This window comes from Bactrocera tryoni, chromosome 5, assembly GCF_016617805.1.
Source record: "Bactrocera tryoni isolate S06 chromosome 5, CSIRO_BtryS06_freeze2, whole genome shotgun sequence".
In the NCBI taxonomy this organism is placed as follows: domain Eukaryota; kingdom Metazoa; phylum Arthropoda; class Insecta; order Diptera; family Tephritidae; genus Bactrocera; species Bactrocera tryoni.
The window spans coordinates 21,117,263-21,144,851 of record NC_052503.1 but is presented as its reverse complement, the minus strand read 5'-3'; the positions used below and the strand labels follow the sequence as shown (position 1 = coordinate 21,144,851).

Sequence of the window (27,589 nt, the reverse complement as noted above, 5' to 3'; positions counted from 1 at the left end):
CTTCGTATGCATTAAGGATAGGTACATAGCATTTATGTATGTGATTATGGATAAATTGGCCATGATGAATACATAATTGCGCTTGTTGCTAACCTTTAGTATTCCAAATCATCATAGAAATGTTGGGCTATTCTCATGCCGACGCCTCTGTAGTCCGTTCGGCTGGAGGAATACGGCTGTGGCGCTGCAATGACCGCGCGCCTTCGGATATCTGTTGATGAGAAATACGAATCGTCACTATTGTAGTCGTTATAGGCACTTTGATGTTGTTGTTGTTGTTGTGGTAATTGTTGTCTAGTTTGTTGTTGCTGTTGTTGTTGTTGTGCATGCAAATGTTCGGTCTGATGATGAATCTGAGTTTGTAATGATTTGGAATTTGTTTGTGGTTCGAAATGGGTTTGTGGTGGTTGACTAAGCGATGGAGTGATTTGTGATTTAGTTTGATAACCATTTAGTTGTTGATGTTTATGTTGTTGGTATTGTTGTTGTTGTTGTGGTGGTGGTGGTTGCTGATATTGATTATTGTTATTGTTATTGTGATAGAGTGTGGGTGATTTATTGTTATTGACAAATGTACCGACGCCCGTCTCCGATGCGTATGCATGCTCAAAAGCGCCATTGTGAATCGTCGGATGATTGCTGTGATGCGGCGAAAGCGGTTTAAGCGTCGGATTGAGTGCGTCATTCAACGTGACGTCATAGTCGGTTTCGTAGAGCTCATCTAATGTGATTTTAGGTTGAGGCTCTGGTCGCGCCTGTGATGCCGGCAATGCGCTACGCGGTGGCAATGTGGTGCGATGAGTTTGCGCTATATGGAGCTCTCTATCTCGTTCTCGTTCACGTTCCCGTTCCCGTTCGCGTTCGCGTTCGTATCCGTTTGAGTCATATAAGTGAGAATTACTTAGCGTGGACCCTGAAGCACTACCCGAGTCTCGCAATATCGGTGCACCATGTTCGAGTAGACGCACACCCGATATTGTAGAACCCATATCGATGGGGCTAGTGTCCGTTGTGTGCGAGCTGAGTGGCTTCAGAGCCACACCAACTGGTTGTAGGCCACGTGGCAGGTATGGACTACCACCGCGCGATGGTAAAAATGGACGCTTAACAACACGTACCGTTGCAGTGCGTCCCGAGGGTGAGTAACCGGAACCTTTGCTCAATGTAGCAGGTGCTGATGGTTCGTCCTCCTCCTCCTCTTCCAATTCACCATCAGATGCGGCATCTTCGATTGGTGCCGCTGTTGTCGTACTTGTTGTTGATTGCCGCAAACGTGCATTACTACCAACACGAGCGCGATTTACACTTACACGATTACGTTGCTGTGGTTCAGGTTCAGGTTCGTCCTCATAAACATCTTCTTCTTCGATAGGACGTCGCGGTTTTTTAGTACCTTTGCGTGCGGCTGCCTTTGGTCTTAAACGATGCGCCGGCCGCAGTGGTCGCTCTTCGTAGTCATCGTCGACAAAGTCGACATCTTCAGCACCACGACCAACGGCGGGTCCAAAAGAACTGCGATTTCTCGTGCTATAAGGACGTTTCCGGCTGGTAGTATGACTGTCGACAGGTTCATCAGATGCGCCAACGGCACTCTCATAGTATTCTTCATCTGCAGTGGAAACGTGTTTTTTCTCTGTTGTAGGTCGACGAATCGTTGTACGTGAAGGCTTCTTTATTAAAGGTGTATCATTGTGATTACGTCTCTTCGAAGTGGGTGATTCTACCTCTTCATCTAATTTGCTGTTTACAACGCGTCTACGTGGTGGAACACGTTGTGGACGTACATCGTCGTAGACTTCGTCCTCATAGTAGTCATCTTCGCTTGGATGTGTAGCTTCGGGACTGGGTGTCGTTCCAGTTTTCTGTATAGGATATTGGAACTTTTTCTTCTCATTCAACGGCACAGGACGCGCTATGCGTGGAGGCGCTCTTGGTCGTGCATAAACAGAACTACTACTCGCCTTCGGTGTGATAAATTCTTCCAATGGCTTGGGTGTCGTTTTTACTTTAGGTGGCGCTTCTTCTTCGGCAGCCTCCTCCTGATCGGGTGCATTGGCTGGTCGCTTTTCGAAATCATCCAAGTCATCGCCGTTTGTTGCCGATGTGCGCTTCTCATTACTTCTACGTCGTCCATTTAAACGACGCGGTGGTGGATCTACCGCATCAACTGGATCTGCTGATGGCGTAATGCGCGATTTATCCTTCCTTCCCGACTGCGCACGGTCGTCACTTAAACTGCGGCGCTCGTCGCCACCTAAACGACCGCCGACTGTCGTAGACTTACGACCAACAATCTTTCGTCGATCTGACGCTTTGTTTCGTGTATTGGGTCTATCATATTTGCGACGATCAGTATCGTAATCCTCTTCTAATTCCTCTTCATCCCGAAAACGATCCCGCGAATTATGACGCCTTCAGAGAGTGAAAAAGCTCGATTACGGCATGTGTTCAACAATTAAATTATACACTTCTTACCTTGGTTTATCGTCGCTGTAGTCGTCTTCATAATCTGCCACTGGTTTCCGCTGGCGTGGTCGTGGCTTGCGTCGACGATTCAAACGTTCCTCATAATAATCATCTTCATACACTGCCGCCGGTTCTTCCTCCTCATCATAGTAATAATCATCCACCGGTCGACGATTCACCGGACGTCTTAACGGCCGCAAAGGTCTTACCAGTCGTCTACGTGGTGTTGGCGGTGGCGCCTCCGTACTGCTTGTTGTCGTCGTTTTCGGCGTTGTTGCCATGTAGAGATCATCATTTCTGTGATGAAATGACAGCTATTATAGATATATAACTTATTTAGAGTTTATTTAGATACCTATTCCAATAATTCTTCGAACCTTCACAATCGACATCAGACACAAAGTGACAAATAAAGGTTCGCTGATCGAACGCTGTAAAATTGGCGCAGAGAAAATCATGTCTGATACCATAAACACAGTGGTGATATACCTGGAATAGAAGAAACGCGTTAGAGGAATATAGACATATAGATCTGATTGCTATATACAGAACAAAGGTATCCATAAATTTTTGAGAAAAAGTTAGAAAGATAAGGTTTTGTATTAAAAAAATTCAGTCGGTTTTGTGATTGCTTGAGTCAGTATTGTTAGAGCTCGCGTTAAGGATAAGTACAAGTGAACAGAGCAACAACATTTATCTATTTCTAAAGAAAATGTCTCTCTTTAAAATCAAAAGTCACCATGAAAAGAGACTGTCACTATGTCTGCATTTGGTAACCCCCCAAAACTAATACGGATGTGTAAGCTGACGTTGAGCAACACCAAAAGCTCCGTAAGGATCAGGAAGGACCTCTCCGAGCTGTTCGATACCAAGCGAGGTTGAGACAAGAAGACTCCCTATCGTGTGAGTTCTTTAATCTATTGCTGGCTTCCAGTGTTGACAGTCATAACTTCGAAGTCGTAGGTAATTTCGTCTATCTTAGAACCAGTATTAAGACCAACAACAATGTCAGCCTTGAAACCTAAGGCAGAATAACTCTTGCTGACAGGTGCTACTTCGGACTGAATAGGTTATTAAGAAATAGAGTCCTCTCTCGACAAACAAAAACCAAACTCTATAAGGCACTCATCATCCCCGTCCTACTATATGGAGCAGAGGCATAGACGATGACAAGATCTGATGAGTCGACGTTACGATTTTTCAAGAGAAAGGTTCTGTGATTCGATGGAACAATGAGCTGTACGAGACATACGACGACATTGACATAATTCAGCGAATTAAGAGACAGCGGCTAGGCTGGCTGGGTCACGTCGACCGAGTGGATGAAAACACTCCGGCTCTGAGAGTATTCGACGTGAAGGAAGACCTCCACTCCGTAGGAAAGACCAAGTGCAGAAGGACCAGGCTACCTTTGGAATATGCAATTGGCGCTAAACAGTGAAAAAGAATAGCGACTGGAGCGCTGTTGTCAACTCCGCTATGACCGCGTAAGCGGTATCTACGCCAATAAACAAGAAGAAAGCAGATGGTTGCTGGTGATGAAAAATAAGTGCGAAAACGGTCATGGTCGAATCGCGGAGAGCTGTCGCAAACGGTGGCCAAGCCAAAATTGATAGTCAAGAAAACTTCGCTACGAATTTGGTGGAATTGCCAGAGCGACCAACTTCGATTATTTTGAGAGAAAATGTGTTCCATCATGACACCGTTAGGAATACACATCGATCGTGACTCGCCAGATCCTCCCATAGCTTTGTTGGGAGATTCTAATGCATCCGGATCTGGCAGCAAGTGACTAATACGGATCGGATTTCTATGAAAGTGGAATTATAAAATTCCCTTCAATCTATTAGAAATCCAAATAATGGTCTACGAAAACATATTGTTTGGTGAGTTTTTGAATCTTAAAAACCCAAAAATATTAGTTTTGTAAATATAAAAAATTCGTCTATGTATTTTTCAATGGCGGGCTAACGTCACGGGGGGGTGCAGCCGAACGCAAAATAGTTAATCGATAACTATTTAATGGATTCGGCTCTCTGTGTTTCCTTTTTTCTGCTCACTTTTCGGAGAACCTGTGCATAAATCGATTTGTAAAAGAAATTAAAAGCCAATAACAGAGACTGACCAAAAGATCAAGTAACTGGTATAAATCAAAAAGTGAGGAGAGACATGTATAGCGGTATAGTAGTATACAAGGTATCCACTCACACTCTTATATCTATTTGATTACTTTCCTTCCTTATAGACATTTTTTGGACAAGAGAGCAGAGCTCAATTAAAGGGAGCAAAGAAGTGGCGAATCGAATTCGGTTTCTAATTATTATTGACCAAAAATCAGTGAATTCGAAAATAATATTATATAATGATAATGCCAAGGTGAAAACTCTGCATAGTCTGACTCAAATTTGATAAGATATTGCAAGTTCAGTGTTAAAATCAGGAAAAAATGGACAACCTGTCGTTGTTATTATTAAAAATGAAATATATTCGGATTAGCAAAATACCTAATTAAAAACAACAATCAAGCATGAAAGGTAGCAAACTAAAAAAAAACAGTGTGAACATATACACAAATTTTGAGGTCAAGATCAACACGCTAGCTTGTTTCGGACATAGTCAGTAGCGGGTTAGCAACTGCCGAAACGACAGCAGACAAATTTGTACTTTTATTATTTACTAAGTTTATGTGAACACATAACAACAGTTAAGTATAGACTGATATATTTGCACAGACTTGTGTTAGCTTTATTGCTTAAGCGCCAGCGCGCTGGTGGTAAGTTCGAGAAATTTTCAAAATCACGCGTGAAATTAATACACATTCCCAAGTGCGATTTCAGCAAACCAACACTGTTAAGCGCCACAGTCATACTGTTTTCAGTTGGAGATAATTTCGATTTTAAATGAAATTGATACTTTTTTGCCTGGAGCTTGCCGGCTTATTAGGCAATGAAATTACTGTGTTGATGAAAATTAAAAGAGATTTGGTCATTACCTCAATGAATTAAAGTTTAATGTCAATGCTTTCGTTGTTTGATATCAATATTTTTCAGCAAAACATACTCATATGTATATATAAATGTTAAACAAGTAAAAGTTAATGGGTCAAGGTCATCAGCAATCCCTCATTTGATAACTTTTCCATACATAGTTGTATAAATATCTTTCACACACATACATACAGACAGTTGTAAATTACTTACAATTATGCTGTGCAATATCGTTGAGCTTACCTGACACTTATGTTCAATGGAAGCGTAGAATCCGTCATGCAGACCATCGCATTTGAAGTGAATATCGTCCTCTGGCGGCACAGTGGAGAAGAATGGATAGCTCGACAGATTGTAACTGTGAATTTAGTATACAGAAAATGTTATTGAACTTAGTAGAAATATCAATGCGTGCGAAACTTACCCACGCAATTCGCGTGGTAAATTTGGATCCCAGATATAATCGATTTGTGGTATGCCAGTTAGCTTGGAGTTTTTCGTTGGACCCGACGCCGAAGTATCAGACTGAAATTTAAATTAAAAGCTAAGTAAAAATAGATATTTTATAGTGCTTAAAAATAAAAATAATCTTAATAAGAAACGAATAATCTAAACGTCTACCTTAGTAAAAAAGACAAATAGCTAAGATGCAAAGTCGAGTTAAACTTAAAATTATGTTAAAAACAATTTTAAAATTAAAAGGTAACATCAATTATTATTATTTAAAAAAAACATGATTTGAGCCAGGGTTGTAAGTTTTTTAATTAAAAAATTTTGGAATAAAAATTAAATTAATTAAGGTATAAAAAATTAAAAAATTTATTTTTTATTATTAAAATTAAAATTAACAAAAAAATTTTAAAATTTCAGATTTAAAAATGTTTAATTAATTTTTTAAATTATTTTAAATTTAAAAATTTTAAATTTAATTTTGTTTTTTTTAATAATAAAATTTAAAAATTTTTTAAATAATAAAAATTAAGTTTTTAATTTTTTTTTAATTTTAAATAATTAATTTTTTTGATTAATTTTAAATTTAAAATTAATTTTATTTGTTCCAAAATTTTTTTAATGATTATAATTGATATTATCGACCTTTTGGTTTTAAATTTAAAATTAAATTTTTTTATTCCAAATATTTTAATTAAAAAATGTGCAACCCTGGCTTAAGCCATGTTTTTTTTAATGATAATAATTGATATTACCTTTTAGTTTTAAAATTGCTTTTAACATAAATTTAAGTTTAACTAATTAAATTTAAAATTTTAAAATTTTAATTAACTTTTTAATTTTAATTTTAATAATAAAAATTAAGTTTTTAATTTTAATTAATTAATTTTTTTAATTTTAAATTTAAAATTAAATTTTTAATTTTCACTTTGAATTAAATTTTTAATTTTCTTATTTATTTAATAATTTTAAATTACTAATTTTTAATCCAAATTGTTTGGTATGATTGAATGTGAAAGTGCGTCAACCACTGCAGAGTATTGAAGATGTTGGCTTTATGCGAGCCTCTAGTTCTAGTTCAAAATTGTAGAAAATGAAGAACGCAAGCACGAAAAAATATAAAATTCACATTTATTTTAATTTTTAATTATAAACGTGAATAGTTTTTTTATTTTTCAATCCAGTATTTGGATTTAAGAGTTTATTTTTATGTTTTCAACTCGGTATTTGGTAATAAAAATTTCGAAAATTATTTTTAATTAAAAACTTCATGATTGCAAAATGAACATAAATAAATTTAAATGTTAATTCAACTAATTTTTTAATGCATCATTTTTAGGCCTGGTTTCATCTAACATAAGAAATGTATAGAACTTGTCAGTTGATATTTATACTGCTTGCCGATTACAAAAGACTTAAGCCACAAACTTGGGCCAGAATAAAATATATTTAGGGTTTTTTAGATTTTTTATTATAACGAAAAAAAAACACTACAAAAGTAGACCAATAGAAATTGTTTGATGCTTAAACTCAGCACTCTTCAGAATCTTCTTCCTGGAAACGACTATCGCCAACAGTGAAATTTATGAGATATTTTGTTTAATGTAAAGTTTAAAAGTGAAAACGATGTATATATTTTTATTGGAAGAAATACTAGGGGCGATGTGATATTAGTTTTCTTTTAAAGTCTGTCTACAGTCACTTAGCAAATTTCTCCGAATTGGTTGAAATTTTCACTGCACCTTCTAAATTATTCGTGCAAGGCATAATATTCTTCATAATTAAAGATACAAAAAAATGCTTAAATTGCATTGTTTAAGTTCTCTTTTTCTTGTTTTGGAATATTCTCGTTTTATCTATATTCTTCTAGAAACTTAAGGGATCTCCAACATTTTTATAAGTGAGTGTAAGCCACTGTTCGAAGTATTACTCATTTCAAATACATATCAGCGGCATTTAAAAGAATGTTTATGTTTAAAAGTGAAAAAAGTAAAAACTTTCGCCACCTAAGTGAAGAAAGGAACGTAGAATTCCATATTAGCTGATGGGCTTAAAAGGAGAATGAAGAAATCGGCACACAAAACAAAAACTGAACAGAAGCAGTATGTATGTATATAGGAGTATAGAAATATGAAAGTCAATTAAATTTCAAGGCGTACTGAGATATTCTTATAACGTACATACAAAACACGAGCATATCTAGTTTTATGTACATACACACCTCCATATATGTACATATATATTAAATAGTAATATTTTGCAAGGTCAATCAATCAAATATGACTTTTTAATCAAAAGTACATAGTTGGGTATTTGTGGGAAAATAATCAAGTTAATATTTTCAAGTAATAATACTATCTACTGAAATAAAATAGGGAGAAATCGATACTTAACAAACTTGTTAAAAGTATTAATATTAATAGAATATGGTAATATGTTTTATAAATATGCATAAATTTGTTAATTATTATTATTTTTATTACTATTAGGTAAAAATATTTAGCAATCATAATTTAAGTAAACATTTACTGTGGCTTCACTGCTCGGCGCTTCATTTGTAGAGCTGGCTGTTGTTGTTGTTGTTTTTGACGTCGTCGAGGCAGTTGTTGTGGCAATAGAAACTTTTTTAAAAGGCGCCACTGCTGCTATGTCTGTCACTAGCATTAACAGAGCTGGAAATAAAATTAATTTGCAATGCAAAAGTTTATAAAAAATAACAAAACAAAGTTTAGTTTAAAGAAGAAAAGCTTAAACACTAGTAGAACTCCCGTCTGCTCCTACTAAATCTTCATGTTTGAAAGATTAAAAATCATAAGATACAGATTCAGTGAGAGCTTCAACAGATCTTCAAATCTAGCAGGATCTGTTTAAGTCTGTATTATTCAGTTCTATAAAAACGACTCAGTACTGAACACATACCTCGAATAGCGAAGTGACACGATTTTTGGAGATAAAAAACTACTGTATCAATTGCTTCAAATATTTAGTGAATATTTTATGAATACACAGTAAAATTTTTCACGAAAAAAATAAGTACAAGGTGCGTTCCAAAGTAAACTTAATGAATCTAGCGCCACCTGGTGCGCCATCTATATGTCGACTGGTGCGTTAGCATCTGCTATCTTTATCGATTGTCCAGTGAGAATTTCATGACATTTAATCCATTGGAAGTGAAGTTATTGCATTTTAAGTGTCTGTATGTTTGTGTTATCGGTGCGAAAATGAGCTTCGAACAAAGAGCCAACATTAAATTTTGTTTTAAAATTGGTAAAACTTTTACCGAAACGTTTCAATTGATGAAACAAGTTTATGGCGACGATTGTCTATCCCGTAGCAGAGTGCACGAGTAGTTTCAAAATTTTCAAAGTGGTCGTGAGGACATAAATGACGATCAACATGTGGGTCAATCAAAATTCGTGATCACCGGAAATTCCGTTGGAACTGTGCGTGAATTCATCAAAAATCAGCCGAAATTCATGGAAATGGTATTGAACATCTCCAAAACATCGATTTATCGCATTTTGACCGAACATTTGGGCTTGCGAAAGGTGTGTGCATGGTTTGTTCCACACAAATTGACTGACGACCAAAAATTGCTCAGAATCCAACATTCGATTCGACACTTGTGATCGATTATTTGACCAAAAATCACATTTTGACCATTAACCACTCTCTGTATTTACCTGATATGGCACCGTGCGTTTTCTTCCTTTTCGGAAAAATGCATTTGCCCATGAAAGGAAAGCGTTATGCAGACGTAGAGGCCATTCAAAAGGCTTGCACCGGCGTACTTGCGGCCATACCGGCCAACGAGCTAAAACACTCGTTCGACGTGCTTTTGGACCGTGCAAAAGGCTGTATTGAAGCAGGAGGAGACTATCTTGAATAAAATAAATTGATTTTGCCGAAAACACCATTTGTTCTACTTTTTTTTTAAATCCGGTTTACTTTGGAAAGTACCCTGTATTTTTCGGGTTACACTGCTGCAGTGAATCTGACTGAGTTTTCCTTAGATGAAACTTAAAAAAACATCTTTACTAGAAGATATTGTTCGAAAAAATCAAAAATTTACCAAATGATAGCCTTAAAAAAAGCTGAATTTTACATAAAATTTTAGTTATTGTTGGCCTGCCATGATAATAAGGTCAGAACTATACAGAACTATAAGAACTATATACAAATTATGCAAAAATTGTTCGGATTATTTGTCTGCGAATAATCACTTCATTAAATTTGATAAATGTAGTTTTGAGAAGAACGCCTTTAAATATAAATTGATGAAAATGTTTGCACTGCGCTTTTATATTTTAGAGGACCGAACTCAAATATTTGAAGTATTAATTTAAAACTTGGATAAATCGTGTTATTTTTAAGGTTAGAGTTTATAAAAATATGAAAAATCTATTTTATTTAATTAAATGCTAGTTAAAATTTTATTGCCCATTTCAAATTTAAAGACAGAATCTTTCATTTATTGAAATATTATATTTAAAAATTAGAATATAATTATTAAATCATCATTTATATACTCAGCATTTTCTTTCAATTGTTGTACTTACACGCCGTTATGAGCAGCCATCGCCGTTCTTTTTTCATGTCTGTAGTTTTGTTTCTGAAAGAAGTGAAAAGCATTTTATTAATTCTTCAAGTTTAATTTATTGTATAATTTTATATAATTATATACATATATACGTATGTTCCAGCCAAATAAGTGAATATATATCATCAATATTTTTCGATTGCTTCAATACATTATTGAGTTTATTTATAGGAACAATAAAGACATGAGTGGATGTCCGGAGGCATGTTTTTAGTTCCTTATATTAGAGGGTGTAATTATTTGTTATTTTTATTAATTAATCAGTACGATGGGTAAACGCTAGAAAGTTAATTTCCTTAATTTAGTCATTCTCACTTCCTCTTACTACGTGGGCAAGAAATAGTGAGACATTTTAATTTACATTTCACGCGAAACCCCATTCGCCGTAATATATTTTTTTCGGTTCGTATGACTGTCAGTGACATCTGTGCAAAATGTTACATCAAAATAATCATTAGTGTTTAGTATACGTTTGTCTTTCTGAAGTATATAAAAGGTTTTCGGCGATTTTTACAATGAGTGAAATTATTCAACAAAGAAGTTCCATTAAATTTGTGTGCGGAATCTGGTGCCGAAGCGTTCAGAATATTGGAAAATGCCTTCGTTGATAATTATTTGTCACGAGTAAGTGTTTCAATTGGTACAAATTATTCAAAGAGGGTCAACAGCGTGTTGACGACGACCCACGTCTAGGACCGTCATCAGCTGATGATCAACACGTCAATAAAATAAAGGAATTGGTGCATGAGATTTGGTGATTAACAGTCACAGATCTTACTGGCATCGTTAGAATATCGAAAGGATCAGTGAAAACCATTTTGAAAGATCGTTTTGGTCCAAGGAAAGTGAAAACGCGATTGGTTTTAAACCACTAAATTTTTCGCGTGTTAACGTCTGTAAAACAATGCTTGCTGCCAGGATGTCATGGAATATATTACTATTGGCGATCAGTCTTGGATCTATGATTACGACCCGAAAACAGACGATCAATTGGCCGGGTATCGTAGCAAAGGTGAGCCAAAACCGAAGCAGGTCAAAAATCAATGTAATGTTGACAGTTTTCTTCGATTATCGAAATGTGGTGCACAGCGAATTGCTTCCGACCAGCCAAACTGTTAACAAGGAATACGATTTGAGTGTTATGCGTCGCCTGCGCGAAGTTATTCGTAAAAAGCAGCCGGAATTATGTATCGATAACACTTGCTTATGCTTTTTTGCGGCACAGATGTCGGATGCGAAACGATGGATATTCCCTACGTTTTAAGAGATAAAAAATTCAATATCTTTGCAATGGTATGAATGAACAAAAATTTTTTTGCAGATTATTAAAGGTGATATTTTCCGCGTTGTGTCACATACTTTTCAGTTTTTTTAGCTTGAAGAACACATGAAAATTTTCAATTGTTTAACAAAAAATTATGTAAAATATTATTATTTAAACAAATGAAGCGTGAAAAAATTTATATAATGCAGCACGAACATTTTTCTTTGACTTCACCAAATTTCATCGATTTATGTCTAGTAGTTTATGAGAAAATTTTTTACAATTTTATCATGCTCTAAATTTCATCCTTCAATAACTTTAACAAAAAGCAAAAGAATTTTGACGAAGTATTTAGTTTATCACAAGCTATGCATTTGAGCTCCTTCCTAATGAACTGCTAATTTTCAAAATCGGTGATTTTGCGAAATTTTCATGGACCACTTGACGTGGTTTGACCCACATACATTATGACAAAAAGAACACGGAAATTGTAGTTAAAATCCCCGGGCAAATAATATTTCCAAAAAATCTATTTTGTTAAGTTGGTAGAACTGTCCTTAACTACAATGCCAAATATGCGCGCGATCTGTCAACCAGTGTATTTATAGCAGCTGCTTAAGTCGGTACACCTCAGTAGAGCGTTGCGATTTTTGCAATGGGCAAAATTATCGAACAAAGAATTTGTCTAAAATTTTATATTTCAAAATTTCATGTGCGTAATCATTGAAAATGTTGGAAGAGGCTTATGGTTAATCAGTTTTATCAGAAACACAGCCTACGAGTGGTACAAAGCTTTCAAAGACGGTCGAGAAATCGTTGAAGACATGCCACGTTCTGGACGACTATCGACTTCTTCAACTGATGAAAATATTAAAAAAGTGAAGGCTTTGGTACTTGAAAATCATCAGGCAAGGGTTAGAGAGATGGCTAGAGGGCTAGACGTCTCTCGCGAGTCCGTTCGAAGGATTTTAGTGAATATTTTGGGTATGAAATGTGTTCTGGCTCGACTCGTCTCGATAAAGCTGTATTTTTTTCAAAAGAATACGATTGTGACCGCATATAAAACCAAAAACGCATTGAATAACATCGATCAACCACCATATTCACCATATTTGGCTCCGTGTGATTTTTTCTTGTTCCCCAAATTGAAATTGCCGCCCGTGAAACCCGTTTTCAGTCGATCGAAGAGATGAAACCAAATTCACTGAAGGCCATCCCAAAAAGTGCTTTTGAAAAGTGTTTCGAGAACTGAAAAAATCGTTAACATAAGTGTATTACATCTGTTGGGGATTACTTTGAAGGCGACAAATTGAATATTGATGAATAATTAAATATTTTGCTTTTTATTTATAATTTCTCGGTATTTTTTTGTCACAATGTGTGTGAGTTTCATTTAAATAACCGAATAAGCACAAGTGTAGTATCTTTGTATTATCCTCACGATCCATGGTATTTTGGCAAGAACACAGTTACTTTGGGTTTTTATTATTGCACATACATTTCTACGTGTTGCGTTCAATGCGCGTGTTAATAACAAATAATCGATTGAAAATTTGCGTTTATTGATTCCATAAAAGTATTCGATTTGTTTTGAGTAAAAAAGCAAGAAGAACAACAAACACTGTGTGATAGTACCGTGTCAATGATCCCCAAAAGGGACAGATACGAGCAGCAACCTCGAAACAAGTAACGGGGTACCGTGGGTGTATAAGTATGTGTGTATGTCGGTATGTATGTGCTTTTGTCTTTAATTCGCAATTCTTCTGCTACAACAGCGTCTTCCTTATTGGAAATGTTTTTATGCATACAGGCCGCCAGTTGGACGTGGCGACGCTTCTTTTGCTGCATTTACCTTTTCCTATCGTTTTTTATTTGAATCATTATTATTCGTGACACATGTTTGCCATAAGACACCAGCCACCAGCTCTTTCAATTGCCGTTTAACGTCATACTACTTAAACTGACATACGCCCACATGCATACATACATACATACTTACATTTCTACATACGTGACAGGGTGCGCCAAAGCAACAAGTGTATGCACGCGCTCATTTGCCTACATACATACATACATACATATTGATTTACAAATATAAACGCTTTGCTGCAGAATGTGTACGTGCACGTTCTTGCTGTGGTACTTTCAGAAATTCGACTTTATGACTACGAGCTCTGCACTTCGTACACTTTGTTGCATATAAAAAGAAAATAGTAATAATAAATTTTTATCTGTATTTTTGTTTGTGATTGTACGCTTGTAAATTAATCTGTATTTGCTGGAAGCTTCTTTCAACTGTCAACCGACATTCAAAAGTGCTGAATCGCTTTGGGCAAGTTGGAAAATTTATGAGTTTAAGTTGTTGACTGATGTCTGCCGTCAGCCAGCCATCTTCCCATCTAGCCAGGTAGCCATCTAGCCAACACATCAGGTTGTCAGCTCGTTAAAGAGTCGAAAATATACGACTCTAGGTATTTATAAGCACTTATTTAAATGTAGCTTATTTTAAGTGCAGCTTTTGTTGTTTTTGTTTGTGTACGTATGTGTGTTTGGTAGTTTATGGCGCAGTGCCGGCATCTTGTGATTGTTCGCAGACGCTTGTAGGTGCTCATTAGCCCACCACAAGTTGTTGGAAGTGTAAAAACGATGTCTGTTTGGCTACCGGAAATACTTGGATTTTCAGCGCTTGAGGTGCCCTCAAGGAAAATCAACCAAGTGTGTACCGGTAATGTTTTGAACTACCGTTCAATTTATTCGTCCACAGACTTGAAAATTTTAGTGTGAAAATATATGTATGTAAAATGTTAATTTTTTAAGGAAATTAGATTTTGGTTATATTTTTTATGACTTTATATGCAAATTGAAAAATGATTTATGTGGTTCGTCTTTATATAAGTTATAAGCGCCTTTCTTTGGTTGGCGAAAAGCTTAAATGCGACTTAAAACTATAATTATACTCTGAACAGGGTACATTAAGTTTACCACGAAGTTTGTAATACCCAGAAGTCGGAGACTTTACAAAATATATACATATATGTAACGGACCATCCAAGTAGAGATAATTTTTTCAATAGCCTTTTTTTTGACAAATCTCGCGTGAATCGTGTCAAGCTGTCATGTTATTTTTGTCGAATATTGTTTGGTATTTCATCGTGGAAAGACTTACGCCGGAACAACGTTTACAAATCGCTCAACTTTATTACTAAGTTTCACGTTATGTAAAGAATGTATTTCACGCACTTCGGTCAACTTATAGTCGACATAATCGACCGACAGAGCGTACTATTCGCTACATCATAACCCACCTTGAGACCCATCATTCATTATTGGATAATTTTCAATAAAATACTTGTAGTTTACGTCCAGCACGCAGTGAAGAAAATATAGCAGCCGTAGCTGAGAGTGTATACGAAGGCCGTGGGGAGTCGACTCGACGTCGTTCTCAGCAACTCGGACTGACGTATGGAGAGACTTGGCACATTTTATGTCGAGATCTTAAATTGAAAGCGCACAAAATACAGCTTGTGCAAGAAATGAAGAGCTCGACCTTCCTAAGCGACATCGCTTCGCTCTTTGCGCTTTTTGGCAGTTACAAGAATATCCGACGTTTTCGAGCCAAATTTTGTTCAGCAAAAGATTCAAAAGCTGCTATTTCATCCAGTTTGTGGGATCGTCCATATTTCTTCAATAGTGATGCCGGTGTGAACGTAATCGTCAATGGCGACCGTTATCGCACCATGATCACGGACTATTTTATGCCTGAAATTGAAGCTCGTGATCTCGCGACATTTGGTTTCAACAAGATGGCGCCACTTCCCACACATCACATCAATCAATATATTTATTGAGAGAACACTTGGGTGAGCAGATAATTTCACGTTTTGGGCCGGTCAATTAGCCACCAAGATTGAGTGATATCACACCGTTAAACTTTTTCCTGTGGGAATATGTAAAGTCTAAAATCAATGCGGACAAACCCGCTGTGTTTCAGGTCTTAGAGCAAAACTTCATGCATGTCATTCACCAGTTACCAGTCGAAATGTTCGAACGAGTTTGAAAGAGATAATAATCTTCAAAAAGTAAACGCAAAAAAATTTTCTTTCGAATTATAATAAAAATTTCCCAATACATTTTGAGTTTCTATGTTCTTTCTTTGAAATAGTAGGGAACCTCAAAATGGATTAACCTTTATATAAGGTATTTAAAGTTTTAGTATGTTATTTCTAAAGGTGTAACCTGCCGAAATATGAAAAAACAGATTTTTTCTATTCTTCACTAGATGTGCCTCTTAATATTAGAAGATGCGTGAAATTATTGTTTATTAAACATTTGTCACAACTAATTTAATTATTAGAACCCTTCTCCAGAATTGATTATAATTACATTTTATTAAAAAAACTCATTCTACAGAAAAGTATTAAACTAGTAAAGTTGTTATGACACCGCAAAGGGTATTTGCGAATGACTGAAGGGAAATAAATACTCATCTGTATCGCAACACCCATACATATATATGTATGTTAAATACAGGTTTCTATAAGAACAACTAAAAACAAAAGTTATTGCACATTTCAATATCGTTTACGTAATATTTTCTTATAGTAAAAAATTGAGAAAATTTACTCAAGTGTTGCCAACTAAATATGTCTTTGTCTTTTCCGCATCAAGTCTGCTAAATCAAGCGCAACAAATGCAAAGTTGTAAAAACTAAATACACTACTGTTTAGGTGGCTAAGGCGGTAGTCTCAAATTTACAACTAAATACATGTAAATTATTGTATGTAGATATGTATAAGCAACAAATAGCATATTTGTGAGTTTTTCACTTCATTCTGCAGCAAAAGGTAGTGCAGTGCGCACCTACAATGGCAATATTTTACACATTCACTTTACAATTACGAACACATTTCTAATTGCTTTTGATTTATTACATACAGATTTACTCGTAATTTATGCAGATTACAAATCATAAGAAAAGAAAGTATTGTTTTGTAGCTAATAAAACTGGGTAACGGTTCATGTGCAAGTGGGAAAATGAGCTTTTCTTCTTTGGAGTTACCGTTATTAATAATTGTCCACTACTGTGACCAGTTAAAAGATGCTCGCTCAATGAGTGTGACATTTGCATCGTCAGTTCAAGATATTGTTATGATTATGTAATTAATTGTTGTTGCTTTTAATCAATGTAGTACATACAAATTTGTGATATAATTGTGTTTATCAAATTTCTGCTGTGTAATGGGCGCATTATGTTTACAGCGACGGGTGGTAAGCCGTTGAAGTTGTATACTTTACAACGCTGTTATGTAATCTATTTTCGTTGCCTAAATTGATATTGTTGGGTAATACTTCACAATTTAGTTCACCCATTTTAACTTTGTTTGCGGAAAAAGGTGTTCAGAAATGCGATTTCGAGCAGGGAAAATAGTATGAATACGGCGATGGAACATTTTTGTAGTATGTACATTTCTTGAAATTTACAAAAAAAAAGATAAACGTTTATGGAACTTTATTGCTACAAATGTTGGTATAACTTATTGCTGAAGCCAACGGTTACTATAAATGTAGTATGTTCTTCGAATCAGCACCAAAAAATAAAATTCAGAAGCTTTGAAAGGCCCAGCAAAGCAATTTAGCTAAGATCAAAGACGTAAAACAATAGGATTTCACTATTTGAGATATCTTCCAACATGGGCCAATCCCTGCATGAATTTTTAGATCGTAAAACCTTACCCAAAAACAATCATGCGGTTGCCTTCGAGATATTTAAGTTTTGATGAAAAGAAGCTCTAAACCGAACATCAAGTGGAACTGATGTTTTGAGACAACTTAAAATTAAGCAGCTAGTGAGAAAGTGGTCCTTTTTTCGAATTTATACTTTTGAAAAACTATTTCCTGTTATATATGTAATTGAGCAGGAGCTAAAAAGGTGTCTGAGAGACATTCCACAACGGTGCTAAGCTTACCAAATCGACATGGAGCGAATCAGCCAGAGCTAAGCAACTTTTCATACCATTCATGCATGCCACATTGGCAAAAATTTCTCCATGCTAGCAGTGAAAATTAGATTTTATGCTTGTAACACCCAAAATAAAGGTAAAATCCAGAAGAAAAAGTTTGAGACCCTCTAAAGTAAAGCAAACATATTAAGACTTTGTTCATAATATTAGAATTCTCAATACGATCTTCAAAATCTATGTCTCCCCCCTTCAAAATAATCCCACTTGGCCCCAATGCACTTATGCCAAAGTTTTTTCCAATCCTCGAAACAGTTGTTAAAGTGAATTTCCAGAATAGCCTTTAATAAGGTGGTTGCGGCATTATATTGGTAGAACATACGGCGAAAAACTCACGAAGAATCAATGTGGTACTCGACGGTGCATTATCGTGGTGCAAAAAACCAAGAGTTGCCGGCACATAATTCCGACGTCTTTTTAAGAATAGCCTCGCCCAAAAGACGCATAACACTCAAATAGTATTCCTTCCTTAGAATTTTGACCTGCTTTGACGTGGTTTTTTCGTCTTCTGCTCATCTTTGCCACGATATGCGGCCGATTGATCTCTGTTTCCGGATCGTAAGCATTGATCCAAGACTCATCGGAAGTAATAATACTATACGTTTCATGACATCAACGCATTTTCGACCCTCTTTGAATAATTTCTATCATTCAAAAATACTTGTTCATGAGAAACAAATATCACCGAATGCCTTTTCCAACATTCCGAACATTTCGGTACCAGAAATTTGATTCCGTATACAAAATTTAATGGAACTTCTTTGTTGAACAATTTTCCTCATCGCTTAAATCGCCGAATGAACTTTATGTACTTCAGAATAACAAGCTTGGATCCGCCGATATAAGGTCATCGTAGCATTTAGCTTTGATCGTTTGATAATTGTTGTCCAATTTTTAAATATAATTATTGACTAGGGCATTATAATCTTCGAGTATATTGTTTAAATTGGACCATTACAGCGAATACAAACTGACCGAGAAGTTTGTATCACCCAGAAGGAAGCGTTGGAGACCCTATAAAGTATATACTGTATATAAATGATCAGTATGTTGAGTTGAGTCGATTTAGCCTTATCCATCTGTCTCTCTGTCCGTCCGTCTGTATATATACGAACGTTTTGTGTAGATTATTTTCTAAGGCAACAATGTAATCTCAGAAGAAATTGTTCAGATCGGTTAACTATAGCATATAGCTACCATACAAACTTAACCATCGGAATCTAGTGTTGGTGTGGAAAACTTTTGCATTTGAAGTGGTATCTTCACGAAATTTGGAATAGGTTATTCTCTAAGACAACTATGTAATCTCCGAAAAAACTGTTCAGATCGGTTAACTGTAGCATATAGCTACCATACAAACTGAACGATCGGAATCTAGTGCTGGGATGGGAAACTTCCTCATTTGACGATATATCTTCACGAAATTTGGTATGAGTTATTGTTGATAGAAATAATGTAATATTGGAAGAAATTGTTCAGATCGGCTCACTATAGCATATAGATGCCATACTTTTGCATTTGGCGTGGTATCTTCAGGAAATTTTACATGGATTACTGCTTAAGGTAATAATATAATCTCCGAAAAAATTTTTCAGATCGGATTACTATAGCGTATAGCTTCCATACAAACTGAACACATAGTTACTAAAAGAAATGCACATGTAAAGGGTACATTAGCTTCGGTGCAGCCGATGTTAACGTTTTTTATTGTTTTTATTTTTTTATTTCAAAACTGATTTAATATCTCTGGATTTATAAGAAGATAATAGGAGCTGTGGGACTTAACGATTCCTAAAATAGGAGATATTGAGTATTGCAGCCCTTAAATATCGTATATCAACTACTTACAAAAGGAAAAACTATTACTTAGGCAAAGTACTTGGTGGAAAAAATCTATTTATTTTTTAATCGTTTTATTATTGATTTTTTTAAGTGTAAAATTTCTTTTATTTTCCTTATATATTTTCTTGGCAAATAAAATTCATACGTATATATTTTTGAAATGTTGAACGTATTTCACAATAATTTCAAATACAATAACCGTTATAACAACAAATTAAATGAATAGAATTATTACACAGCACGGCTAATAATTGATTTTTGTATAGAACTGCTTCACTTCTTTGGCAACGTAACCATCAATGGTCAATATCAATTTAATGATTTACACAATTGCAAGATTGAATAGAAATATTGAGTCAGGTTTTGCGATAATGTCCTTGAAAGCATATGCTATGAAACGCATTGACAATATAACTGTTTCACCTGATTTACAGACTTTCAAAAAACTTTCAAAGCCGAAACCGGTATTGCAGAGATTTATAGAATATAAAGATTTGCATGATCTATGGGAAGCAGACAGCTCGTACCACGCATTTGCGGCACCTACGGACGGCGAATCTGTTTAGCAGCACCGAAACAAGTCAATAGCACAAGACATCGTTATAAATTGACAACTGATGACGTTGACGACCTTGAAATCCGATACACACAATGGAGCAGTAGTACCGAATGTCGCTCAATAGCTGAAGTGCAAAAGAAAAAATTAAAAAAAAAAACAAAAATTAATGATTATGCGAGTGTTGCTCAGTTCAAACATGTTTCTTGCCCAACTAATGTTATAATAAAGATGGTAAGAGATGCTAATTAGTTGTGACACGTTAAACGTGAAACGCCTTAAACCACAAAAACCGCTGGCAGTGCTTTGGGAAGAGGAAGCACGCTGCTCACGGCACTCGAAATGACGTTCACGAGGTTCACATTGGCGTTGTTCTTGTGGTGCTGGTGTTTGCTGGCCGCTTGCATGCACTCGCATTGTTGTTGTATTAACCAGAAAAAAATATGCAAAGCTCATCTTATTGCTTCTTAAATCGGTTGATAAGTTCTCTAGTCAGCGCTTGGCGATAATTTAGTTTGACTGTCTAACTATAAAACTGGTTGACTGGCAATCTTTTCTCAAGCAGAATATAATAATACGATTAAGAATGAGTATGGCTGCCAGCAGCAACATCACCTGCAACCTGTTTATACCTACACTTGGATTAATTGTTGTTGTCGATTTAATGCTAATCGCCAGATCATATTTAGCATTTTTATTTTCTGTTTTAGCATAAGATTAGCGAAGCATCCGGCGCGCTGAAATTCGAAATGAAATCGAGAGTGTTGTGCAAATGAGCGCATAAGCGTAAGCAAATTATGCAAATGATAGGATAAATAAGGTAAAGCACATAAAATATCGATATTGTAATTTTTTGTGTGTTAAATATTGTGCGAATGACCTTTTTCATTTGTTAGCAAGAGTTCGCCGAAGCCTAGGTGGGCGTTTTATTTTCAATGGTTCATTTGCATTATCGTTGCATATGATTTGTTGTTGAATGTTTAGCTTTTATAAAATCCGCCTACATTAGTTAATTTCTAATAGACGGCCATTTGTAGCATCTTAGAAATGAATGTTGGTGGATATTCTAAATATGTGAACATTTCTTCAAGGAAGATGAAATAAACTTTAAGAAATGCTTCAGCAGAGGACCTTTATTAATAACGTCATAGTGAGAGTTATAGGCACTGGGTGAATAAGTATATTTCTAACTTATGCAAAAATATTTAGAAATTAGACATGTGTAGAATTGACAATATTTAAATTGTTAGGTTCAGTGCGTAAAACTGGCTTTTATAGCCGATTTCTAGAACTATCGTAATAATTTAAGTCCCGAGTTGATGATGTTTCAAAGCAAAAACATTAAAATACCATGAAACTTATTGTAGAAGGAAGCTAAATTAACAGTAATGTATGAAAAAATAATTTATTGGCGATCTGAGGTCGCCAAGTGGAAGAGAGTGGAGTGTTTAAGGGTTAAAAACTGTTTAACTTGATTTCCGACAACTGAGTTCTATGGAAAAAAGTTAAATGGCAAAGTTGTAGGTAATGAAAAGATTTGCATTAATACTTTTTTAACACAATCTCAGACATTATGCAAAATTTTAAATAACCGGGTTTTTATTTTTATCTCTTTTAAAGTTTTTTCTTTCACGAAATTTGGTTACTCCATGAGGTAGAAGTATTAACTAACCTTTTTATGTTAAACAATTTGTTTCACCTTTTTTGATCATAATATCTAAAAAGTAACCTCATTTTCAAACGAAAACTTCCACTTCAAAATATATTTTTTATTAAAAAGTCGATGGGTTTTTTATTTGCTGATATCACAACTTTCCGACATAGTGCAAAAAATAGACAATACTGTATTGACGATTCAAACTTGATTTTTTTCATCTATTCCTATAATACCAAATTCTTGGTCTTTTAGCACCATTTTTCAATGGATTGAATGGATCAATGAATTGTGTTTATGAGCAGTTATCGGTGTCAGTTTATAGCTTTAGCAGTACGACTGAACCGTAAGAAGATATTTCGGTAAACTCGAGACGATCGATAATGTACTGTTAATAATAAAATAAAAGAACAGAAATGGAAGCTTTGCCTTCAATATATTCCATATATTAGGTTGTCAAAAAAGTCTTGCGGTATTTTTGCTAGTTGGCGCTGAAAGCGCGTAGTTCTAGTTTTATTCGTCGCATCGGGTCATGCTATACCTTTCTGGAAAGCTCATTTCACGCACTAACATATGTTTGATTGATTTTCGTTTCTTTTAAGTCGTTCGTGAGTTATAGCGTCGCAAACATGGAGCAAAATAAAGAGAAAATACGGCATATTTTACAGTACTACCACGATAAAGGCAAAAATGCATCTCAAGCCGCCAATAAAATTTGTGCAGTTTATGGGCCCGATACATTTTCCATTTCCACCGCACAACGATGGTTTCAACGTTTTCGTTCTGGTGTAGAGGCGGCCACGCTCCGGAAGGCCTGTCGTCGAAAATTGCGATAAAATCGCTGAATTGGTCGAAAGAGACCGGCATAGTAGAAAAAAATAAAAAAAAAAAACAAAAAAGAAAAATAAATAAAATTCAATAAAAATACCGCAAGACTTTTTTAATAACCTAAATCATTGGAATGCGCTGGCATAATTTTTGGTTAATGCATAAAGTCAATCCGAATTATACCCCAATGTTTAATGTTTTTTATTCATTAACCAAATATGTATTAAAACATCCTAAATTGTAGAGAAAAATATTTTTCGCGGTTGGACAAATTGGACGATATTAATACATATAACATTTTGAGTCGATGAAATTCGTATTTTTTTTTTTGAATTTTGTTGATGAAGACAACAGGGTATTTTTACATATATATCGCATTACTTTAGTAAAATTAGCCGTCAATGGAGTACGTGATCGCGTCATGTTAACCGACTATTTGATGCTTGAAATTGAAGCTTGTGATCTCGGCGACATTTGATTTCAACAAGACGGCACCACTTCCCACACATTCCATCAATCAATGGATTTATTGTGAGAGTATTTCGGTGGGCATATAATTTCACGTTTTGGGCAGGTCGATTGGTCACCAAGATCGTGTGTACTATAAATGATTTCAACTTTATGTCTGTTCAACTTGAAGAAAACTTTATACATTGTCTAGAGAGAAAAAAGAGATTTTCAACATCTGTGAAGGAATAAATTATTTTTTTTTTTTACAGAACGTCATGTATAGGTTGTAAAAGCAGATTCAGATCATTATGCAGTTCTTTTTAAACTGCAATGATCTTTTTAAACTAAAAACCAACTGAATAGGTCTCAGCTCAAATGGAAGAGAAATTGAAGGGTGAAAATATTGACTTATTTTAAAGTTTAGAACTTTTCATTTTTGTTTTTTATTAATTCAGTTAAATGTGTTGGGATGATATAAAAAAAAAATCCGGTACCAAATGGAATAAAAATAAAAATAATTCAAATGCATGCATTTAGTTTCTTTTCTTGCTTATTAGTTTGAACTCCTGGAGACTGCTAAGTAAGTACTGTGTTTCCCAAAAAATGACTTGCAACAGTGTAATTCGTTTATGATCAAGACAGAATGAAGCAAGATACATAGTTGCATTTGATAAAACTTATTGAGCCAGAGAGCTAATTAAAATTTGATTTTTAAATTTGAACTTTTTTAATATCATAGCCTTAAATACATGCTTACTGAGTGTATTATAAAAGATAGAAAGTTTGTTGCATCTTTTGACACATTTTTCACTATTTTATGTAGATGTGTTTACATATTACCGCACCTACAATAGTTTGCTTTAACTATAGTTCGTACACAAATATTGGCAAAAAGGGCAAAATTATTTAACAACTCAATTAAAGTTTTATAATTGGCATTGGCAACACATGAATGTATTCGTATATTTGTACACGATTATGTATTTATATAAACTTTACGCAATCGCATAACAAACTATGAAAAGTATTCCAAATAAAGCAAATTTTTCAATGCGAATTTAATTAAAAGGCGACTTAAATTAAAAGCGACAATGCGAAAAGTTCACAAAAGGTGCAAAGCTTCTCTGAAAATTGAAATTAAAAGCAAATAAATAATATACTTTATATTTATTTACACTTATGCTCTATGTTTGTATGGTTTTGTGCGTCTAACCAAACAAGTAGAAGAAAAACATCAAATGAAAGTGAGAAGGAAAGCGAGGTGCAATTGAAAGTAAAATTGGCGAAAATTTGTTACAATTTCTTGTTGCGCATCAAAGCAGGCGGAGCCGAAAGTGGTTTAAGTGGTTGCTTTGCTTTGGTGCTGTTGTTATTGTTGTTATTGTTGCTAGCGCTTGCAGTTTTGATAACTATGATGGCGTGCGGCTTGTTGTTGTTGTTTTCACTCGGTGCAGACTGTTAAACATGCTGTCGGTGGAGGGCGTAGCGAAATATAGGGTATTGGCAGAGGGAACAGTTGCTGCTACTTTTTATAAATATAGTATTATATAAATATAGTATTTATAATGGCTTGCAAAACATTAATATATTCTTATTTACTAAAAAATGTTGTAAGTTTGTTGGAAAACAAAATTTTGAAAAACTTTGTTGCTGAGACTTATTTTCTTTATTCATATATACTTAATATATATGATAAATATGTGGAAAATAATCAGTGACGAAAAGTTTGCATGACACCGATGTATATATTATAGTGGTCCGATTTAAAAAAATTTCGGAAATTGTCGCATTGGTTTGGAAAATAATCAATGCAACATTTCATAAAGATATCTTCTCTAATACAAATGCTTTTCAGACAAAGAATAGCATTTTAATCGATCAGTTTGTATGACAGCTATATGCTAAAGTCAACCGATATTGGCAATTCCGACAAATGAGTTGCGATTTGAGCAGAAAAGGACGTCTGCAAAGCTTCAAAGCCATAACTAAAAAACTGTGGGCCTAGTTCGCGTATATACAGTTAACTTATATGTATACATATATATTATGTCGGAGACACCATACTTGTTCCCCAGTTATTGAGATACCGATTTGAAGTTTCGCTCTGGCATTTACGAACTTCATGCCTAAATTATTGCCCCCAGTCCAAAGGCATATTCTGGTGTAAAAGTACATTCAAACGTCCAATTATAATGGCCCTGTATAAGCGCTCAATTTTCCTAAACAATTTTATGATTTTTGTACAATATTGCCACTTTTATAATGTATTTAATACAAAAAGTGATTTTTGTATGTATTGTTTATCTAACTATCATTCAAACACACAAAGTTATTGCAACGCCTTATGAACGCAACAAACCATGGAGGGCTGTTTGTTCATGCCACACAATGGGGCATATAATTAGTAATGCCTTAAATGTTTCGAAATCTTTAAGTTAGTGTGCGTGTCTATGCCATGCCTGGTAAATTTGAAAACACTATTGACTTTGCATATAATGATTTGTTGGTATTTTACTAGCCGCGTACACCAATACGTGCGTACATATAATGGCGTCTGCGTGTGATTTTTATATTCTTCAGCTGTTGGATAGGTTGCGCAAAAAATAATGCAACCGCAGGTGCCACAGCAAGCGGCGTATTTCGCCAGCTAACATGTAATTTGCATTTTCACAGCGCGTCCGAAGGCCTATGCGGCAATCAAGGGTGCGAACGTAAAGCATACAAATGTGCCTATTGTGTCATTCGGGGTTTTTTCGCAATATTAACGCGTTGTTATTTTTGTTTTGATGTCTACTTGCTGCATTAATGCAAAATTTTGTCATAAAACTTACTTGAAATTGTAGCAATGTGGCAGTACTCGACGAATTTTATTTCAAATCCAAGTTCGTTGCTTAAGTCTTTTGTAGTTGCTGCTTGGTTTGGTTTGCTTTGCCTTACTTGTAAGTAAATCTCTTCCTGTTGTTGTTGTCGTTGTGTTTTGCACAGCGTTTCGTTTCACTTGACTTGTTATTGCACTTTTCTTGTTGTTGTTGTTGTTGTTATAGGCATTTATTTCAACACTTTTACACGCCGTCAACAATTATTATTTTCTTTAATTTTATTTTTAGTTTCGTATTAATGATTCTATTAACTTTTATTACAAAACAAGATAATTTGTGAACTACAGGGAGTAAAATTACAAAAAATTAGTTTAAATTTAAGTGCATATTGGGTGCATATACGAGTACTAGTAAATAGTATATAGTTTGCAATACAAGCAAGCAAATTTCATGGCGAAAATGAGAGTTCAGCGCAAAAAAAGCATGGCAAAAATATGAAGAGAGTTGATAAAAGAAATAAGAAAGACACAAGAAAATGCAATTGTGCATACAAATGCAAAAAGCGTTCGCATGAACGGATAAAGTTTCGCATGCAAGCGGCAGCGCTCGCATAAAATACTACAAATGCACAGCGCGCGTCTTTGTTCCAACACCCAGTTACATTTATATAAATATATACATATATATATATATATATATATATATGTGTAAATATATATATAACATATATGTGTGTAAGTAATCAGCTTTGCTGGCTTTGTATTTCATATATTTGGCGTAAGTGTTTTGGTGTTTGTGTTTGTGTTAGTGTGTGCGAAACTAGACACTTTTCTTGTTGCATGTTGCACTGTGGGCATTAAATACAAGCGCAAGCCAACAGCAACACGCACACACATACAGCTAAGAAATGCAGCAGATTTTAAACACTATTTTGTTTTTATTTTTATTTCTGTTTTTTCTTTCATTTAATTTTAATGATGTTTTTACATACAACATTTTCGAAAAGTACTTTTTTTTTAATTTCTTTCAATCAAATTTATTCATACTGCATATATTGCATATTAAAATCCACTTGACATTCGCGCACAGCGCAGCCGTAAAGTTATATAAACGAGTATTATGGAAAAACACAAAACAGATTGGGCAATAATTTAAGTTTTTTTGCACTTTTCAAATATATTCAGTTCTTGCCACACACATTTCATTAATTAATTTAAACAAAAATAATTTTCAGATTTGCTTTTATGGCACAAATTTAGTATTTACTAGTCCTTTTGTATTTTTACAACAATTTCCAACACAGTCACATTGGCAATAATTCGAAAATAAATTTAAATGCATTTACTCTTTTCCTTGTTTTGCAATCCACCGAAAAAAGGGCCACTTTCAATGCGTTTGAAAATTTTGTTAACCGTTCGCAGTGCTGCTTAAACGCAGACTAAATTGGCCAACGATTGGCCAACTACCATTTGCTTTTCAAATAAAATAAATATATTCACTTGTTGCTGCTATTGCCACTGCCACTGGAAGTTGCTGACACCAAAAAGCCAATTGAGCAAAATTCACTTACTCCCAAGCAAATCGATTGGAATTGTGTGGTGCGCTGTGGCGGAGCAGCTGTGAGCTGAAATACACACACAGAGTCAACATTAAGCG

At 34.9% G+C, this 27,589-nt stretch overlaps 1 protein-coding gene across 1 annotated transcript in view; it reads right to left on the bottom strand.

Annotated features, from left to right (window-relative positions):
* LOC120777390 overlaps positions 1–27,359 on the bottom strand; it is a 28,587-nt gene extending 1,228 nt beyond the window's left edge. Inside the window, exons 1-9 of the mRNA XM_040108683.1 lie at positions 27,279–27,359; positions 25,946–26,274; positions 10,463–10,515; positions 8,433–8,575; positions 5,878–5,978; positions 5,697–5,811; positions 2,822–2,955; positions 2,476–2,763; positions 94–2,412 (exon numbers count right to left, since the gene is read on the bottom strand). Coding sequence (XP_039964617.1) covers positions 96–2,412; positions 2,476–2,763; positions 2,822–2,955; positions 5,697–5,811; positions 5,878–5,978; positions 8,433–8,575; positions 10,463–10,499 — 3,135 coding nt within the window. The 5' untranslated portion in view covers positions 10,500–10,515; positions 25,946–26,274; positions 27,279–27,359 and the 3' untranslated portion in view covers positions 94–95. The remainder of the gene's footprint in view (positions 1–93; positions 2,413–2,475; positions 2,764–2,821; positions 2,956–5,696; positions 5,812–5,877; positions 5,979–8,432; positions 8,576–10,462; positions 10,516–25,945; positions 26,275–27,278) is intronic.
* Between the last annotated feature and the right edge of the window lie 230 nt (positions 27,360–27,589).